General features: G+C 40.9%; 1 protein-coding gene and 1 pseudogene across 1 annotated transcript; both read right to left on the bottom strand.

Moving 5' to 3' along the window:
* Window positions 1-1,111: 1,111 nt before the first annotated feature.
* Window positions 1,112-5,726, bottom strand: LOC124647056 (annotated as a pseudogene).
* A 9,216-nt stretch (window positions 5,727-14,942) lies between these two features.
* LOC124647055 (geraniol 8-hydroxylase-like) lies at window positions 14,943-20,007 on the bottom strand. The gene is made up of 2 exons (XM_047187050.1): window positions 19,306-20,007; window positions 14,943-15,560 (listed from the first exon to the last, which is right to left on the bottom strand). The coding sequence occupies exons 1-2, from the start codon at window positions 20,005-20,007 to the stop codon at window positions 14,955-14,957; spliced, it is 1,308 nt and encodes a 435-aa protein (XP_047043006.1). The 3' UTR covers window positions 14,943-14,954.
* Window positions 20,008-21,335: the final 1,328 nt, after the last annotated feature.

Raw genomic sequence — 21,335 nt, 5'->3', positions numbered from 1 at the left:
GATGTGAAGGAAGACGGTGGTAAGCAAAGTGATATGAAGCTGTAGTTTCTTTTGTCAGGGTTTAACATGACTTATGCGTGAGCTATACTTATCTCTGACTATTTTTTAAAAAGATTAAATCTTGAATCGCTGACTATTTTTGAAATCTAAATACCTTTCAAAATTTGAACATTTTTAAAAACTGAAAGTTAGAAAAAAAACTTATGATTCCTCGAAATAGGCTTTCGTCCCGCTATATTAATATAGCAACCAACCGATACAGGATGGAAAACATGTAATTTCTAAAACATAAAAGTACATTACATGAAGCGTCATAAAAAACCTCATCAATTACGTTACATTACGAAAGCATATAATAATTTATTATATTTCCTATTTCACATCACTTTTATTGGCTTACTTTGCAAGTTTGTATGCACAACAATACAACATATGTGCACATTGCACAGAAGAAACATCCCACAACCATGCCATTAACTTATTTTTTTTAACCCCAATATTTTTTTTTTGTTTCCACGAAAATTCATCCATTAAAGTATTTTTAACCATGTGAACATTTTTCCGACCCGTGAGCATTTTTTCGAATCACCTTGAATATTTTTCTCCCAACATCTGTGAATATTTATTCGAACCACCATGAACATTTTTGGACAAGAACAATTCTTTTAAACCTGAACACCTTTCTTACACGCATGAACATTGCTAAATGACTGCTGTTAAAATGCGACCGCATCGTGCAATGCCACAAATTTCATCAAAGACCATGTCAATTCCGGAAATCATGTGATCCCAAGAAATGGCATACTGGTGTTGCATTATGTCCAACAAAATGCCCAAAAGTGCAAGTACATATACATTACCTTATGATGAAAGCATGTAATTTCTAAAACCTAAAAGTACATTACAGAAGCGTCATAAAAAAACCTCATCAATTACGTTACATTACGAAAGCATATAATAATTTATACCGCAGTACACAACATTATAATTCCTATTTCACATCACTTTTATTGGCTTACTTTGCAAGTTCGTATGCACAACAATACAACATATGTGCACGTTGCACAGAAGAAACATCCCACGACCATGCCATTAACTTATCTTGGCTTGGCTATAACTTGGAGGGAGTAGCCATCGTCATCGTCAACCCAAGCTTCTCCGACATATCCACACCATTTTCCTTGACATCGAGTGGCAGTGTCCATTCAAAACGATGCAACAGCGAGCCGAGCATGGCGTGAAGCATCCTGGTCGCGAGCGGCAAGCCGAGGCGAGATGCGCCTCCCGGCGCTGAACGGGATGAACCTGAAGTCCGCCCCTTGGAAATTGATGTCCTCGTGCTGCATGAACCTCTCCGGGAGGAACTTGTCCGGCTCCGTCCATACCTCAGGGTCATGATGGATCGCCCACAAGTTCACCAAAACAGTGCTCCCTTTGGGGATGGTGTAGCCTTGTATCTCCACCGTGGCCTCGGCCTTGTTTGGTACCAGTGGCACAACCGCGTGCACACGAAGTGTTTCTTTCACAACTGCTTGGAGGTAGGGAAGCTGGTTGATGTCGGAGTATTCAACGTGTGTCTTTGAGCCAAGGACCATTTTGAGTTCTTGTTGTAGTGTTGTCATAATTCGTTGATCTTGTAGTAATTCAGCCATTGCCCACTCAACTGTACTCGAGATTGTGTCGATGGCTGCAAGAAATATGTCCTGAAATTTGCAACTATATAGATTACATGACCAAATAATAGCGAGACGAAATATGTACTGCTGCTATTTTAGAATCAAAGTGACAAAAATATTTGTCGTGAAGGACAAGTGACAGCTATTTCCATGTTCAGGTATCAATTTCAATATTCTTGAGTGTCACCACACACATGTGAGAAACCAAATTAACACTACACAGACTAAGACATTTTTCTGAGAAATTCCGTCAAACATCATATAGTCAACATTTTCTAACTTCAACTGCTTACTTAACTAATTTTATATTCATTATTCACAATTTGAATTAGAATAATTATATTTATACAAATGTTTCCCATTATTTACATAAATTTCACCCAATACATATACAAACAATGGTCACAATCTTTCTGGAATGAACTTCTAAAACTATGTATAGTTAAATAGAAAGCTATAGTAGTAAATATATGACAAAATATTATGTCCTTGTATACATATTTCAGTAAGTAATTTTATTATTATTTAAAACTGGGCATGCTTATTTACATGTCATCCATTATGTGTAGCTCACATATTCAAACTTTATATGGTCCATTTTTAATATCAATATTTTAAGCGTCCAACATGTCTACTATATTTTATCTAGAAGAAATAAACATAAAAAAATAATGATAATAAATATTTACATACTTCAAGTATTATTTATCTAAGATGGTGCAACCATAACTAGCATATCATGTATCGTTTCTATATTGAGGTTCATGCTTTAATTGTTATTTATTTTATTTTGTGTTAGTAACGTTTCAAAACATGTATTAATCATATCAACCTAAGCATTTTTCCTCCATCAGCTCTCCAAAGTAAGAGTGCTCCTATTTACCGCTTTTGAAGCAAATAGGTGTTGCAGGGCCTGAAGCTTACAACATGTGTTTACTACTAGGGCAGCCCATTATCACAAATATTATTATCATTTTTATTAATGTAAAAAATAGTTTTACATTTTTTACTTTAATGATCTTGTTATACTGGTAAAGTATATATTCTTACTTCCATACATCTCAGATGCCAATTTTATTTTATTTACATGTATCCATTAATAAAAAATTAATTGAATATATTCTTCATTTCACTAAAATTCTCATACATTTCAAAAAATCATTTATTTGAGCATAAATATTATTTTTTTTAGGAGTAATGCTCATAAATAATAAAACAACTATTGATACATACGAAAACAAATGATCTAGTATTTAAATGGTCATGTATGTGAATTTTTTAAAATCAAAAGTAAAAGTAGTAAGAAAGACAAAGTAAGAAAGGAAATGATGAAAGAAGAAGAGGATGAGAAGGAGGAGGAGAAGAAATCAAGAAACAAAGCACGGAAATTAGGTGGAATAAAAAGAGAATTAAAATGAAGCGAAATAATTTTGTACTTACACACATGAGTGTGGATGTTTCCATCGCCGTTCCTTACGCTTTAAGATGCGGATAAAAAGAGAAGAGAGAAAGGAATATTTTCATCTACCATGATGAGCAAGAATCTTGAGTAATAAATGAATGGCGACGGAAACACCCACAGCCATAAAGAAAGAAAAAATCATACCCTAGAAAAGAAAAAGGGAGAAATAGCATAAAAAGAAAGCAAACAAAATACAAAAACATACAAAATAATACTAAAAACTGGTTTACATGCCCATGTGTATGTGACATGTACCCGACGCTTCAACATAGAGGAGGTAGTAAAAGACCCACGATAGACCGAATATTGTAACACTAGTAGAAAAAAGTTCTTCCATCCCAACTAATTAGTTCCCAAATACTTTGACCTAGGATTAATGGGATCTTTAGTTCCGGTTCTGCTGGTGAACCGAGACTAATGCTCGGGCAACATGGACTAAAGGGCTACGGTGGGCTGCGGCCAGGGCAGTACCCTTTAGTCTCGGTTGGTGTCCCCAACCGGGATTAAAGGGGTTTTCTGGTTTTTGGCTCCCCACGCACCTCCACCCCCTCCCCCCGTGGATTGCCTTTTTTAGCACTGTAAAATAGAAAATAAAATGATAGAAAATTCAAAAAATAAAATGTTTTCAGATTCTTGTATGTTATGCAACCTAGTATTAGGGAAAATTAACAAATTTGAATTTTCACTTTTTTTTGCAAAAAAGGTTTGAAAAATGGTAAAACCGCATTAACTTTTGCATACGACGTCGAAAAAACCGTATAATATGTCAAAATTGTCATGGGAAAAAGTTACATTCGAATTCACCGGGGTTAACCTGGTTAGCCAAATTTTAGGTTCTCAAAATTCCAAATAAAAATACGAAAGCAGGAAGATTTTAGTTTTTTCTATAAATTCAGGATTTTATATATTTTTTATTTTTTAAAAAATTAAAATTAATAATTGCATCATGCATAAAGATTACTATTTCTTTTACCATTTTTTAGATTTTCAAATTTTTAGGTTTGGCAAAAAAATATTTAAAAATAAGTAAATAATAATACAAATTTAAAAGTTAATTTTTATTTATTTATTCAAGATTATTATTACATCATTACTTTTGTTTATTAAAAGAATTATTTGAAATTCAAACAATAAAGAAATGTGAGATCGACCAACATGTTAATATGATTGATATGATACTAGTATCACATACATGCGCGCAAGCACTTGGATGCGAGATGGATGGAACTCAAAAGTTAAGCGTGCTAGTGGTAGAGTAGTGGGAGGATGGGTGACGGAGCGGGAAGTTTGACCACGAGTAAGTAATTTGACTAGAGATAAGTGTAGATAGAGACTAAACTATGCAAATATGAAATAATAGAAATTCTAAAAAAATATAAAAAAATGGAGTGAAAAAAATTAGAAAAAATTACCTGAGGAGACATTTTCGCCCCGACGCACAGAACCAGCGCGTACGGACCTTTAGTCCCAGTTCGTAAGCAACCAGGACTAAGGGGGAGGGGGGCTTTAGTCACCCTTTAGTCCCGGTTGGACAACCGGGACTAAAGCCCGTTGTGAACCGGGACTAAAGGCCCTTTTTCTACTAGTGTAAGGTTTTTGTTGTTATTCTTGTGTGTGCTTCGTGGCCTCAACGTGGACGCAGCCCATGCATGGTCTTCATGACTGATGTCGCAGAGTTAGTGATGCCTCGTTTCTTGTGCGTTGTATCCTACTATCATCAGGATCTTCTCCTTTGGCAGTCTAGTGATGAAGAAATGGTTCATGAACCTGCCTTATGAGAACATTCTTTTATTTTTTGAGTGGAATGGCCTAATATTCTCGGTCCTTTTGGTAGGCAACTTATGTGACTACTTAAAACCTTACAGAGTATTCATTTCTATGGTGTTTTGCGAATTATTTACCGGGTGCATTGAAGAACAACGAGATGCGTGACTTTATAATGTTCTTTTGTAAATTTAGAGGTTATCAATATATGTTCTCTGCTGGTTGCTTTTGTTTCAGGTTCTCTGATCCGACATAAAGTGTTCTCTTAATTAATTGAGTCACATCGTTGGTCTTAAAAAATTCTAGTGCAGAATATTCGGCCTGTCTTGGAGGAGATGGAGAGGAGATGAAGAATCTTGAAGCATGACGTAAAGGTTTAGGAGGCCAACGGACCTATCGCAGCAAAATGAAAATTTGAACACGTTGTGAAAGAAATGTTTGGTGATATGCATCCGCATGCTTACCGTGAGAAATGACCTGATAAAATCCCGGTTGACGTTCACCAAGCTGTCGTCGACGTCGTCCTTCCCTTGCTCCTCCATGTCTAGCATCACGTCCAGCAGGTCGTCCTTACGCGGACCACCGCCACGGTCATGGCTGCGCTGATCAATCTGTTGGTCGATGAGCTGGTAAACCCTCGCCAGGTGCCTAGCGAAGACGCGCCGCACGCTCTGGAGGTCGGCGGCCGCGAGCGCCGGGAAGAAGTCGGACACGTTGGGCTTGAGGGAGAATGCCACGGCCTCGCGCGCGAACACGTGCATCTCGCGGGACGCCGCCTCGTCGAGCCCGGCCGAGAACATGGCGTGCCACTGCGGGTCCGCCATGGCCGCGAACGCCGCGCGGCCGACCTCCACGGTTCCGCCGGACGCCGCGAGGTCCGACACATGACGCGAGCATGCGGAGGACGGCGTCCCGCAGCAGCAGATGGAGCGCGTCCCCGTCGAGCCGCCTGGGCGACAGGAGCCGCTCCGTGCCGATCCTACGCAGCGCGCGCCACTTGTGGCGCGGCGGGAGGACGAACACGGAGTTGGCGGCGTGCCCCATGGCATGCCACGCGTCCGGCGGGTTGCGGCCGGCGAGCGTGGCGTTGTGTGTCTGGAGGACCTCGCGGGCCGTGGTCGCGGAGGAGGCGACGATCATGACCACCGTGCCCAGCCGGAGCGTCATGAGCGGGCCATACCGTTGGGCCAGGCCCGCGAGGGAGCGGTGCGGGAGACTATTTGCAACATACAGGAGGTTGCCGATGACCGGAAGCGACCTTGGTCCGGGTGGCAGGCGGCGCCGGATGTCGGGAAGCAGTTGGAACACGTAGGAAGACAAGAGGATGAACACAAAGGAGCATGCGCACACTAGGAAGAAGGCCATTTCAATCCAAATAGTCTATGTTGTCATTGGTAAGCATGCAGCAAGCAACTCTTCCACATGTATGTATTTATACTCTGTAACCCTGCGAGTGGCTAGCCAGGTATCTCTTTTCAGAGAGACCCAGCCAAAAGTTTGCTATTGACTGGGTGGACAGTTGACCTACAGCATCTCGAATAACACTCTCCAACAATGTCTGAACTTTGGCAAATGCTGTCTGTTTAGGATGGCCAGACACATGGTAGACGCTTCGATCGGGTGTACCCAAAGGGCACTCACAAAACACTCCCACGAGAAAGGCGGAATCGATGACATATTTCTTTTACTCCCTGCATAAAATAATATTGAAATTTTATTCAAATTTAGATGCATGAATGCATCTATACACTAAAAAATATTTAGGTATATCTAAATTTAGATAAATTTGCGAAACTTTTTGGTGGACAAAGGTAGTACATTTTCTTTTGTCCAGAAATAAGTGATCCAGATTTACATAAATTCGTATCTATTTTTACGCACTAAAACATGTCAAGTACATGCAAATGTAGATACATCTGTATCACTTAGTATTTCTAGACAGAAGGAGTATTTTTTTTATGGTGGGATTCTTTTATATATTTTAACGGTGTGGGACAGTAGGAAATTTGCTCAAGCTAAGAATCAGAGCCCACACTTTACATTAAAGGAATCACATTCCGCACAGCTAACTGAATTGACCAGCGAATAAAGATAGCACTATGTCTTAGCAGTTAGCATAACAGTGCTATGTACAAATAAACGTTATCGCAACGGGGAACTGGTTCCACTCCACGAACCTTACTCTCTAAGAGCATCTCTAGCAGAGTCCGTAAAAGTGTAAACCGAAAAACTCGAGTTCAGTCTTCCGAAAACGTGTTTACGGGTCGCAAAACGGCTAGCGCAGAACAGATCCCGTAAACTAAAACCAAAAACAGAATATTCAAAAAATCATTATCTTCTTCACAAGAACTGTCCGGGTCACTGCCAAGATCTCCCCATACAGACCGGCGGCCGTGCCCCCGACTACAACCGCGAGCTTAAGGGTCAGACGAGGACGGTCGCGCATGGCTCGATGAGGCCTAGGTCCGGCCGGCCGGCCGGACGCGGCCGAAAACAACCGTGATTGCTGCTGCCGCTCCGTCTTGCTCCAAACCTGAAATTGATGCTAGCTTAAAATTGATTGCTGCTGCTAGCTGCAAGCTCTTGGCCGTGCGCGTGCTACCTGCAAGCTCTTGGCCGCGCGCTGCTAGATGCTGCTCGACGCGCGTATGCAGCCGCCGCTGCGCAGCCTATTTGCCACCACGCAGCGTTACAGTCTGTTGTGTACGTCCGCCGCATGTCTTTCTTGCAGCCACGAACTTGATCGTTGTCGAATAATTTTAGCAAAGCAGCCAGAAATTGGTGGCTGGAGGTGATTGTACGGACGGCGGCGGTAGAGAAGTCCGTTGAGTTTTGGGCTTGTAAATCACCCTTTGATCTGTATTAGTAGAGGGTCGAGTCTAAACTTTTTTGGGCTCCTGAAAAAGTTTTTCGGGCCGGACGGCGAGTTCAATCTCTGTTCTGCGCCACTTTCAACCCGAACCCGTAAATCGGCCGGAAAAATACGGTTCTGACGTGGTTTACGGGCTCTGCTAGAGATGCTCTAAGCAAAGTAATAGACGTTACTCTCACAGCAGCGGGGAACTAATTCCACAAGACCCGTAAATATGTAGGGAAAGAGTGGTCTGCAAAAAATTGAGTCTATATATGGCTTGTGTGCAACCTGTAAGGTTAGTAATTAGCGGAAGCTAGCCACAACCGCCTGTGCTCCGGTGTCCCCCCCTGGCGAACGACGTTGGGGTGAAAAACACATTAACGGTCAAGATTACCCGATACCCCTTCGGCGTTGTGTATAGCGGGGCGCGCGGATGCATTTGTACGGTATTCTGTACGTATACGGTTTGCGACGTGGCCAGCAACGTGGCAAGGAAGAGGAGGCGTCGGTGACGTGTAGTCAGACGTGGCTAGGGAGCGTAATCGTAGCTAGGGAATATAAAAATTGAGTCTATATATGGAGTGAAAATTAGGTACCAAGCGGCTAGGTTTCGAATTGTTTGTGTGGCTCCAACTGCTATAACCGCGCAAGCTATTCTTTGGCGAATGATGGAGTTACAATTTTTGTTTGGCGAATGACAGATTTACAGTCACATAGCAATTATGTTGCACTATAAAAATTTTCTTTTATGATTGTTGCTTCGGTGTGAGCCTCTAATATGATTGTTGGTTAGATATTTTTGTTGGTTCATCTTGTTGTAGATTCTGCCCCTATTCATTTTGCTATTGCAACGCTGCAGCTATCAAGCAAGAGAGTGGGTAATGGACGCTCACAATGCAGAGACTCCCCATCAGCATCTGATGGAAGGACCTCCTGCTCTAGACCCTCGACGGGCTGATACCGCCAGCTAGCACATGAGGGCACTCAATACCCAGTTTGCAAGGTTGGGAACTTCTCAGTTATTATAACAATCTAAAAAGAAGATAATGTTTGGAGTTCAATAAGCTCTTTGCAAAAGAATAGTTCCTGCTAGTGAAGTACCTAAATAGTGCAATCTCTTGCATCGAGAATCATCCTACTGGAGAACCTTCTTGCTTTGTCTTTCCCTTATCTTGCTAGCTCTATACCAGTGCTTGAAACAGGCATTTCTTTCAAGTGAAAAAAGTTTTGGGTTTCAAAAGGCTGTAGCTCAAGTATGCATGGAATTGCACAGATAGCGGATAATGAAGACATGTACTTTATTCCTCATCTCTGTTGGATGGAAGAGGGTTTCTTTTGTTTACTCCATTTATTTTTCACATGGTCAAATCATGTTCTCATACGGCCAGTTTGAACACTCGTGTGACGGTCATGTCAGTTAGAAATTTCAGCCTTTCATGTATCGTATCAGTGTGTTTTTCCTTGTCCCGGGATAGTGGAACCACACAAGTATCTTAGAGTTGTATCTCATTTTAGAAAATACCCTTGTTAACCAGGACTATGCAACTCGGTTTAACATCTGATTAAATTTCGTATGGTACACTTTATGAGATTTTTATTTCACTAGAACCTTTGAAATCTGATTGATGTTTGTTTTGATGGCATTATAGGCAAGTTTGTGACGCTGGTTTCTCATCGTTCTTCTCTACCACAACTCCAATGGGTCCGAAGAACACCTCCGTTCCTTGCCGCCGCCACCGGCGTCCTGTTGACTGGTCGTGGACAACCAGGACTAACTGGCGAGTACGACGTCCATGTAATCACATTCTCTCCTACCCTGGTGTTTTGGTATCGTTGATGCATATCGTGATCTATGTGTGCATGTTATGCTATCCATTGGTGACCATTAGTAATTTGTTGACATGTTTCTGTGCCCCTGCGACTTGGGGTTTGCATCATGTTCTATATAAATATGTTGTTTGATGTGAGGTTTTGCATTTGCAAATAGTAGTAATGTCTGATTTGGTACTTGTACTTGTCTTTGATCAAGTTTATACTCCTGTGTATTTAGTCATCTAAGTAAAATACATAAATATCAGGGATGGAATCTGTATTGGCTTTTATCCCAAATGAATTGAACTTTCATAATACTTACCTACCATGCATCTTGTTCTTTTGTTTTGTGTCATACTTGCATGCATAATTCCGGTCCTTGGGTGTATGAAGAACTTGGGTTGGGTGTCCTCACTTGCCCTTTTGAAAAAAAGTTTACCTATTCATAGTTACTAGTATGATCAGAAGTTTTTCTTGTTCTGAAAGTACATTTTTTTTCTAGACCACTTAAGTTGTTGAGCTGTATCAAGTGTTGTTTCATAATCTTGATGTTGTTAAAATCTTCACGAACTAGCAGCAAGGTTGAGACTGGTTGAACTTTGCAGTGCAGTAGGATGGAAGCAACCATCCAACGTACGAGCTTGCAGAACAAGGACTTCATTCACCAAACAGAACTGTAAGCTTTCCAAGAGAACTATAAACTTCCCTATTAATAGGTGAATCTCTTATTTAGTTTTTTGTTCATTTATGTTTAGTAAATGCATAATAATTTGTACTTAGCATTACCTTAACGTGATAGAACTTTCATGAAAATGTTGTGACCATTGCATTTGCACCTTTCAATAGTGGCTGACTTTGAAATCAATATGTGGGTTTTTGATATAGTCGTCACTTGCAGGAGTGCTTGAGTAGCACCCTTGAAGTGTGGTCTAGTGGCTATCATCATTTTTTGTGTGCATTTATTCCTGGATATCTTTCATTGCTATGTTTGAGAAATTAATGTAGGTATAGTTCTATTTAGCAAATGCATAATATGAAGTTAGCAGCTAATCATGAAACTATAAGCTTTCAACACACACATATAGGCCTATTGAGCACTACATTACCTAGAGGAAGAATGTGGTATGATATCATCCGTACTAAGCCAGTATATTTTTCTCCTCAAGTAGTGAGTGATTATATATGAATAAGTAACAAGGATGCATGCATGGAACATATTATTTTGTCTTATTTGTACCATTGCTAGATCAATTGGATATTGTTGTAGCTTAGCCATGTTGTTTGGTTTTTGAGTAAATGACTTACTGTCTCAAGTATCCTGTGGAAAGTTTGGCTCCTTTGCTAACTAGTATGTTTCTTGACTTTCTCAAATGGATGAACTTACTAATTACTAGTGTTGAAGCAATCTTGATGGTACATTTATATTTCCCATCTCATAATTATGGCTGTATATGTTTGTTCTTGAAAACTGAGGTTTGTACTACCCAATTATGGTACGTTTATATTTCACCTCTCTGGTGTGTGTTATTGGTTTGTACTACCCAAGTATATCTCTCTTCCGCGTCTGTGTTCTTTTTTTATCTGGAACAATATGAAACAAGCATTTATTTGTTGGTGATTGGCGTGGATACATCCTGCCCTATTTGCAGAAATATGTATCAGTTCCTCTGCTATCATGCGTAGCTCTTTCTGGTTTTGTTTACCTGCGATTCTTCTGTGTGTAATAATCCAGTTATGAGGTTACTTATAAGGTTAAATTATCCAATGGTAACATCATGATACCTGTTTTGCTGATTGTGTGGTAAATACAGTTGGTGATCCGAAGGTAGCGGTGGTTACACTCATTTTGGATAGAGGATTTCCTGTCTTGCATTTTGCCGCAACTTGCAAAGTATAGAGTTTCTCGTGTTCTGGTTGTTGCAAGTGCATTTGGTAGTGAGATCCAAGTTGTTCTCATTTGTTTCGTTCATTTCAAATTATCTTGCTGCTGAGATGCTTTCCACATTTGTCTTGATAATCTTGGTCCGATGAATGGAGTTCAATTATCCTGTGTGTTTTCTTGTAGGTTGCATCCATCATCATGTCGCCCATTAGCAGAATTGTCCAACAGTTGTACGGGTTGTCGTTGACTAGCTGGAGAAGACATGTCCTCCTCCTTTCAGCGAAGGAGGGATGAGCCATTATGTTTGTTTATATGATGGCCTTCGTAGCTACTCAATGTGGTGATCAAGCCCTATGTATGAGGCCCTGGTGGATGCCATTCATCTGCTGGAGAATTGAGATAAAATCAGTGTACTTTTACTGCACACTTCTCTACCTTGAAGTAAAGATCAACTTGTGTATTTTTCTGCTTGATGTGATTGAGAATTCTGGTGGATGCCAAAAAGATGTATTTTTCCTTGTATTTGAAGTCACACGTGTACTGGAATTGAAGATCAAGCTTTGTATAATATTTGAAAATAAAGTGGCACGGTGCAGTGATTATTGGTATACAAAATTTATGTGAGCTTTGGAAGTTCTGAAGATGTATTAACTGAGTGCACTCTCAGTTTGCCACATGTCGAATATTTGGTCTGATGACCATTTGTAGCAACCAATATACTACCTCCGTTTCAAGGAATAAAACCCACATGTATTCCAAGATGAACTCTGATCATAAAAATTAAGCAACAAAATTTTAATTATATTATATGTAATTAGTATAGTTGGATTCGTATTGAAAAGCACTTTCTGATGATGCTATTTTATTACGGCCAATGTTTATATATTTGAAGTAAATCTTAGTCAAACAAAAAAACATGAAAATCGAGGGCGTTTTATTCCTTGAAACGGAGATAGTACATGGTACTTAATTGTTGCGTGAGTGAGTCGTGTGTTTGCACTCACACTTGCGTTTAGAAAGTGTGAAGAGGTAGGAGCTGAATGCATCGTGTGAATTGAATTTCATGTGTTTTTTAACTACAGATTTCTTGTGACCCATCCCCGTGCCTTCTTCCACAGCTCAATTGGCACCTAAAATCAATTATACTTCGTATTGTGTAACTAATCACCAAAATTTTAGGAACCTAATCAATTGAATTTCATCAAGTTATTATGTATCCAAAAATCCCTTCCGCATGCCTTAATTACCTCGCGCCTCCTCGTTACATGGATCCCCATTATTACTAGGCTTGCTATGCAATTGGAAGGCAATTAATTATCCACTAATCCTCCCTCCACGTCAGTGATCCAAGGCATATTTCCTACTGACCGTTCGTTCTCAACAACTAACAAACAGAAGGAACGTTCGGGATTGCATCATCTTCCCACTCCTACCTACAGCACCTCTCTCTTCTCTCAAAATTCAAAGACTCTAAGCGACCAGATGTAAATTTCCACCTTCTTCCCTCTCTTATTTTCCTCTAAAAAGTTTCAAACCAGCCTAGCTCTCTTCTATAAGTATAAGGACATTGTTAGCCACCGCGTGCGGGTTGCGCGTGTGACTTAGACTTTGACTTTTACTTGTCGAGGAGAGGAGAGGAGAGGAGAGCGACGTTGTGGTCGGCTAGACGCCGTCGACTTGATCTCTCTCCGGTGAGATCGAGATGTTGAGCTGCGTGGCTTGGACGACGGCATGGCGAGATGCATTGACGCTGGCCGAAAATCGCGGTCAATGCGAGTCTCTCCAACAAGGTATGTACCGGCTGCCCCCGCTCGTGTGTTTTTCCCGGCTCCTTGGCTAGATGCTGGTTGGATTCAGTAATTTGAGCACGCAGACACCTGATCCCTGGCTCTTGATTTTCCGGTGATATGAAGTAGTTTGGACTTTGTTGTGATCACACGATTTTCTGGTGGTATGGAATAGTTTATTGTTGATTTGTTGTCCGGTGTTTTATTTTTCTGTCATTTGGCCATTTCGTTTAAAACTGAAAACCCAACCGAATTGGTTAAACAAACTTCCTGTTAATTAAAAAAATCAATATTATTTTGGTGCCCATTTAGTATAGCCTGAATTACAGAAAAACCTAATAAAACATAAACCTGAACACATTTCTTACACGCATGAAAATTGCTAAATGACTGCTGTTAAACTGCGACCGCATCGTGCAATGCCACAAATTTCATCAAAGACCATGTCAATTCCGGAAATCATGTGATCCCAAGAAATGGCATACAGGTGTTGCATTATGTCCAACAAAATGCCCAAAAGTGCAAGTACATATACGTTACCTTATGATTAAAGCATGTAATTTCTAAAACGTAAAAGTACATTACAGGAAGCGTCATAAAAAACCTCATCAATTACATTACATTACGAAAGCATATAATAATTTATACCGCAGTACACAACATTATATTTCCTATTTCACATCACTTTTATTGGCTTACTTTACAAGTTTGTATGCACAACAATGCATGTATGTAGTACCGTAGAATATGTGAAACGTACTCCTACACCTGTATTTGTACATTCATATGCATGCATGTATGTAGTACCGTAGAATATGTGAAACGTACTCCTACAAAATTACAAATAAAGCACAAAAGAAATAAAACAATACAAATTAAACAGAAAACAGGTTTAGGGGGGCAGGTTTAGGGGGGGCCTAAAACCCTAAACCTGCGGCGGCCTTTAGTCGCGGTCGGCCGAAGAACCGCGACTAAAGGGCCTCCGCCCGACGGTCGCCCGGCGCCCACGTGGACGGGCCTTTAGTCGCGGTTCGTAAGCGACCGCGACTAAAGAGGGGGGCTTTAGTCGCGCTACTTTGGTCGCGGTTGCGCAACCGCGACTAATGGCAGTTGCGAACCGCGACCAAAGGCCCTTTTTTCACCAGTGCACCTTGAACATTTTTCTCCCAACATCTGTGAATATTTATTCGAACCACCATGAACATGTTTGGACAAGAACAATTCTTTTAAACCTGAACACGTTTCTTACACGCATGAACATTGCTAAATGACTGCTGTTAAAATGCGACCGCATCGTACAATGCCACAAATTTCATCAAAGACTATGTCAATTCCGGAAATCATGTGATCCCAAGAAATGGCATACTGGTGTTGCATTATGTCCAACAAAATGCCCAAAAGTGCAAGTACATATGCATTACCTTATGATTCCTCGAAATAGGCTTTCGTCCCGCTATATTAATATAGCAACCAACCGATACAGGATGGAAATACATGTAATTTCTAAAACATAAAAGTACATTACATGAAGCGTCATAAAAAACCTCATCAATTACGTTACATTACGAAAGCATATAATAATTTATACCGCAGTACACAACATTATATTTCCTATTTCACATCACTTTTATTGGCTTACTTTGCAAGTTCGTATGCACAACAATACAACATATGTGCACGTCGCACAGAAGAAACATCACACGACCATGCCATTAACTTATCTTGGCTTGGCTATAACTTGGAGGGGAGTAGCCATCGTCATCGTCAACCCAAGCTTCTCCGACATATCCACACCATTTTCCTTGACATCGAGTGGCAGTGTCCATTCAAAACGATGCAACAGCGAGCCGAGCATGGCGTGAAGCATCCTGGTCGCGAGCGGCAAGCCAAGGCAGATGCGCCTCCCGGCGCTGAACGGGATGAACGTGAAGTCTGCCCCTTGGAAATTGATGTCCTCGTGCTGCATGAACCTCTCCGGGAGGAACTTGTCCGGCTCCATCCATACCTCAGGGTCATGATGGATCGCCCACAAGTTCACCAAAACAGTGCTCCCTTTGGGGATGGTGTAGCCTTGTATCTCCACCGTGGCCTCGGCCTTGTTTGGTACCAGTGGCACAACCACGTGCACACGAAGTGTTTCTTTCACAACTGCTTGGAGGTAGGGAAGCTGGTTGATGTCGGAGTATTCAACATGTGTCTTTGAGCCAAGGACCATTTTGAGTTCTTGTTGTAGTGTTGTCATAATTCGTTGATCTTGTAGTAATTCAGCCATTGCCCACTCAACTGTACTCGAGATTGTGTCGATGGATGCAAGAAATATGTCCTGAAATTTGCAACTATATAGATTACAGGACCAAATAATAGCAGACGAAATATGTATTGCTGCTATTTTAGAATCAAAGTGACAAAAATATTTGTCGTGAAGGACAAGTGACAGCTATTTCCATGTTCGGGTATCAATTTCAATATTCTTGAGTGTCACCACACACATGTGAGAAACCAAATTAACACTACACCGACTAAGACATTTTTCTGAGAAATTCCGTCAAACATCATATAGTCAACATTTTCTAACTTCAACTGCTTACTAAACTAATTTTATATTCATTATTCACAATTTGAATTAGAATAATTATATTTATACAAATGTTTCCCATTATTTACATAAATTTCACCCAATACATATACAAACAATGGTCACAATCTTTCTGGAATGAACTTCTAAAACTATGTATAGTTAAATAGAAAGCTAGTAGTAAATATATGACAAAATATTATGTCCTTGTATACATATTTCAGTAAGTAATTTTATTATTATTTAAAACTGGGCATGCTTATTTACATGTCATCCATTATGTGTCACATATTCAAACTTTGTATGGTCCATTTTTAATATCAATATTTTAAGTGTCCAACATGTCTACTATATTTTATCTAGAAGAAATAAACATAGAAAAATAATGATAATAAATATTTACATACTTAAAGTATTATTTATCTAAGATGGTCCAACCATAACTAGCATATCATGTATCGTTTCTATGTTGAGGTTCATGCTTTAATTGTTATTTATTTTATTTTGTGTTAGTAACGTTTCAAAACATGTATTAATCATATCAACCTAAGCATTTTGCCTCCATCAGCTCTCCAAAGTAAGAGTGCTCCTATTTACCGCTTTTGAAGCAAATAGGTGTTGCAGGGCCTGAAGCTTACAACATGTGTTTACTACTAGGGCAGCCCATTATCACAAATATTGTTATCATTTTTATTAATGTAAAAAATAGTTTTACATTTTTTACTTTAATGATCTTATTATACTGTTAAAGTATAGTTTCTTACTTCCATACATCTCGGATGCCAATTTTATTTTATTTACATGTATCCATTAATAAAAAATTAATTGAATATATTCGTCATTTCACTAAAATTCTCATACATTTCAAAAAATCATTTATTTGAGCATAAATACTAAATTTTTAGGAGTAATGCTCATAAATAATAAAACAACTATTGATACATACGAAAACAAATGATCTAGTATTTAAATGGTCATGTGTGTGAATTTTTTAAAATCAAAAGCAAAAGTAGTAAGAAAGACAAAGTAAGAAAGGAAATGATGAAAGAAGAAGAGGATGAGAAGGAGGAGGAGAAGAAATCAAGAAACAAAGCACGGAAATTAGGTGGAATAAAAAGAGAATTAAAATGAAGCGAAATAATTTTGTACTTAAACACATGAGTGTGGATGTTTCCATCGCTGTTCCTTCTGCTTTAAGATGCGGATAAAAAGAGAAGAGAGAAATGAATATTTTCATCTACCATGATGAGCAAGAATCTCGAGTAATAAATGAACGGCGACGGAAACACCCACACCCATGCGTGTAAGTACAAAATCCACTCTCAATGAAGAAAGAAAAAAATCATACCCTAGAAAAGCAAAAGGGGAGAAATAGCATAAAAAAGAAAGCAAACAAAATACAAAAACATACAAAATAATACTAAAAACTGGTTTACATGCCCATGTGTATGTGACATGTACCGGACGCTTCAACATAGAGGAGGTAGTAAAATACCCATGATAGACTGAATATTGTAACACTAGTAGAAAAAATGCTGGTGAACCGAGACTAATACTTTGACCCGGGACTAATGTGGTCTTTAGTCCCGGTTCTGCTGGTGAACCGAGACTAATGCTCGGGCAACCGGTACTAAAGGGCTACGGTGGGCTGCGGCCAGGGCAGGCCTCTTTAGTCCCGGTTGGGGACACCAACCGGACTAAAGGGCCTTTAGTCCCGGTTGGTGTCCCCAACCGGGATTAAAGGGTTTTTCTGGTTTTTGGCTCCCCACGCACCTCCACCCCCCTCCCCCCGTGGATCGCCTTTTTTAGCACTGTAAAATAGAAAATAAAATGATAGAAAATTCAAAAAATAAAATGTTTTCAGATTCTTGTATGTTCTGCAACCTAGTATTAGGGAAAATTAACAAATTTGAATTTTCACTTTTTTTTTGCAAAAAAGGTTTGAAAAATGGTAAAACCGCATTAACTTTTGCATACGACGTCGAAAAAACCCGTATAATATGTCAAAATGATCGTGGGAAAAATTTACATTCGAATTTACCAGGGTTAACCTGGTTAGCCAAATTTTAGATTCTCAAAATTCCAAATGAAAATACGAAAGCAAGAAGATTTTAGTTTTTTCTATAAATTCGGGATTTTATATATTTTTTATTTTAAAAAAAATTAAAATTAATAATTGCATCATGCATAAAGATTACTATTTCTTTTACCATTTTTTAGATTTTCAAATTTTTAGGTTTGGCAAAAAAAAAATATTTAAAAAATAAGTAAATAATAATACAAATTTAAAAGTTAATTTTTATTTATTTATTCAAGATTATTATTACATCATTACTTTTGTTTATTAAAAGAATTATTTGAAATTCAAACAATAAAGAAATGTGAGATCGACCAACATGTTAATATGATTGATATGATATTAGTATCACATACATGCGCGCGAAGCACTTGCATGCGAGATGGATGGAACTCGGAAGTTAAGCGTGCTAGTGGTAGAGTAGTGGGAGGATGGGTGACCGAGCGGAAAGTTTGACCACAAGTAAGTAATTTGACTAGAGATAAGTGTAGATAGAGACTAAACTATGCAAATAACTGAAATAATAGAAATTCTGAAAAAATAGAAAAAATGGAGTGGAAAAAAATTAGAAAAAATAAAATTATAAAAATTCACCTTAGGAGATATTTTCGCCCCGACGCACAGAACCAGCGCGGACGGACCTTTAGTCCCGGTTCGTAAGCAATCGGGACTAAAGGGGGGAGGGCTTTAGTCGCGACCCTTTAGTCCCGGTTGCACAACCGGGACTAAAGTCCATTGTGAACCGGGACTAAAGGCCCTTTTTCTACTAGTGTAAGATTTTTCTTGTTATTCTTGTGTGTGCTTCGTGGGGGCGCCTCAACGTGGACGCAGCCCATGCATGGTCTTCATGACTGATGTCGCAGAGTTAGTGATGCCTCGGTTTCTTGTGCGTTGTATCCTACTATCATCAGGATCTTCTCCTTTGGCAGTCTAGTGATGAAGAAATGGTTCATGAACCTGCCTTATGAAATTATTTTATTTTTTGAGGGGAATGGTCTAATATTCTCGGTCCTTTTGGTAGGCAACTTATGTGACTACTTAAAACCTTACAGATTATTCATTTCTATGGTGTTTTGCGAATTATTTACCGGGTGCATCGAAGAACATCGAGATGCGTGACTTTATAATGTTCTTTTGTAAATTTAGAGGTTATCAATATATGTTCTCTGCTGGTTGCTTTTGTTTCAGGTTCTCTGATCCGACATAAAGTGTTCTCTTAATTAATTGAGTCACATCGTTGGTCTTAAAAAAATTCTAGTGCAGAATATTCGGCCTGTCTTGGAGGAGATGGAGAGGAGATGAAGAATCTTGAAGCATGACGTAAAGGTTTAGGAGGCCAACGGACCTATCGCAGCAAAATGAAAATTTGAACACGTTGTGAAAGAAATGTTTGGTGATATGCATCCGCATGCTTACCGTGAGAAATGACCTGATAAAATCCCGGTTGACGTTCACCAAGCTGTCGTCGACGTCGTCCTTCCCTTGCTCCTCCATGTCTAGCATCACGTCCAGCAAGTCGTCCTTACGCGCACCGCCGCCACGGTTATGGCTGCGCTGATCAATCTGTTGGTCGATGAGCTGGTAAACCCTCGCCAGGTGCCTCGTGAAGACGCGCCGCACGCTCTGGAGGTCGGCGGCCGCGAGCGCCGGGAAGAAGTCGGAGACGTTGGGCTTGAGGGAGAACGCCACGGCCTCCCGCGCGAACACGTGCATCTCGCCGGACGTCGCCTCGTCGAGCCCGGACGAGAACATGGCGCGCCACTGCAGGTCCGCCGTGGCCGCGAACGCCACGCGGCCGACCTCCACGGTTCCGCCGGACGCCGCGAGCTCCGACACTTGACGGAGCATTCCGAGGACGGCGTCCCGCAGCAGCGGACGGAGCGCGTCCCCGTCGAGCCGCGCACCTGGGCGAGAGGAGCCGCTCCGTGCCGATCCTGCGCAGCGCGCGCCACTTGTGGCGCGCGAGGCAGGAGGACGAACACGGAGTTGGCGGCGTGCCACGCGTCCGGCGGGTTGCGTCCGGCGAGCGTGGCGTTGTGCGTGTGGAGGACCTCGCGCGCGGGCCGTGGTGGCGGAGGAGACGACGATGATGACCACCGTGCCTAGCCGGAGCGTCATGAGCGGGCTTGAGGAAGACAGGAGGAGGATCAGATACCACGCCAGGCTGGCTCCAGCGCGGGTGCTTCTGCTCGTGTCGCGGGAGCAAGCGACGCATCGGAGCGAGCGTTCGTGTGCAAGATCGAGTTGGCCGCACGCACGTGAAACTGGTTGCGATGCCGTCTCGCACCATCCCTGCCGCCTTCTATCAAGTACCTGACGTCACTCAAGTCCAAATCGCGAATTAATTTCCGCCCGGGATCAACCATGCGGGCGCTTCTTCTCCTCCCCAATCAACTGCCATGCATGCTTCTTGGTAAGTAGTATGCCAAATCAAGTTACTACTACTAGCCACTAGTAATCAGGGACGCGGAAAATGAATGGCAAACGTCATCAATTAATTCCTTGCCTCTTTTCTCTTCCCCTTCCCCTTCCACGTGACAACACACAAGTTCGTAACTTTCCACCACCACAACTCAACAAACAAGAAATGGGCATTATACTCCATCCGTTTTCAAATAATCTACATTCTACCTTCAAATTTTGTTCTGCCTCCTTTTTTCTTTTATTAATCAACAACGTAGCTGAAAACACTGAAAATCAACAATGGCACAGAAACCCAATCAATCCTGCCTTTTTTTTTTCTTCTTTTTTTCTTTTGGATGTCATCATTTTCAATGTACTAGCCATGTATTGGTTCAATTGCTACTAATAAGTGTACTACTAATTTCTCTAATATTTTCTAGGATGTAGAATTCATTTGTCAAAACGGATGTGCAGCGTGGGGTTCACGGCCACGGATTTCCTCGATCGGCCAGAGAATTTGGACCATCCACCGCGGCGCCGTTTCGCCAACCCTCCCAGTTGCTCCCAGGAGCGTGGGGCGGCGGCGTGCACGCACCCATAAACCAGTCTGTGCATACATGGGCACTTCACTTCTGGCAGGACCAATGCAACAATCAAAACAAAAACAAAAAATCAACATAACAGCACGCTGTGGCGACCATTACAAGATACGTTTAATTATCAGTGCATACAACGCACAGCCAGCAGCGGCAGGAGCAGCAAATAGCCGGCCAGCAAGGCTCCTCCTCGACACCTATCAAGCATCCTTGAGGATAAGGGTCAAGACAAAGAGCCCTTAATAGCGGCAACTGCTGTTTGAGTACGCCCTGATACACGTGCTATAAGTGATAAGCTATCTCAAACCAACAACAACAACAACAACAAAACGAAAAAGATAAGGCTGTTCGAGGTGAAGACACCAGAGAGCGCGCCGTAGGGTATAGGAGGCAACGAGGTGGGAGGCGATCACTTACAAGAATCCACCAAATCATCACTACATACAT

The sequence above is a fragment of the Lolium rigidum genome, chromosome 4 (genome assembly GCF_022539505.1).
Source record: "Lolium rigidum isolate FL_2022 chromosome 4, APGP_CSIRO_Lrig_0.1, whole genome shotgun sequence".
Taxonomy (NCBI): domain Eukaryota; kingdom Viridiplantae; phylum Streptophyta; class Magnoliopsida; order Poales; family Poaceae; genus Lolium; species Lolium rigidum.
Note: the sequence above shows the minus strand (reverse complement) of the source record. Positions and strands in the feature narration are given on the sequence as shown.

What these genes read in the sequence shown, in the direction of transcription:
- LOC124647055 (XM_047187050.1), bottom strand. Translation starts at nt 20,007, where the DNA reads ATGACGCTCCGGCTAGGCACGGTGGTCATCATCGTCGTCTCCTCCGCC. An exon ending in TTATCAGGTCATTTCTCACG is followed by an intron (nt 15,561 to 19,305) that starts GTAAGCATGCGG and finishes TGCAAATTTCAG; the next exon opens with GACATATTTCTTGCATCCAT.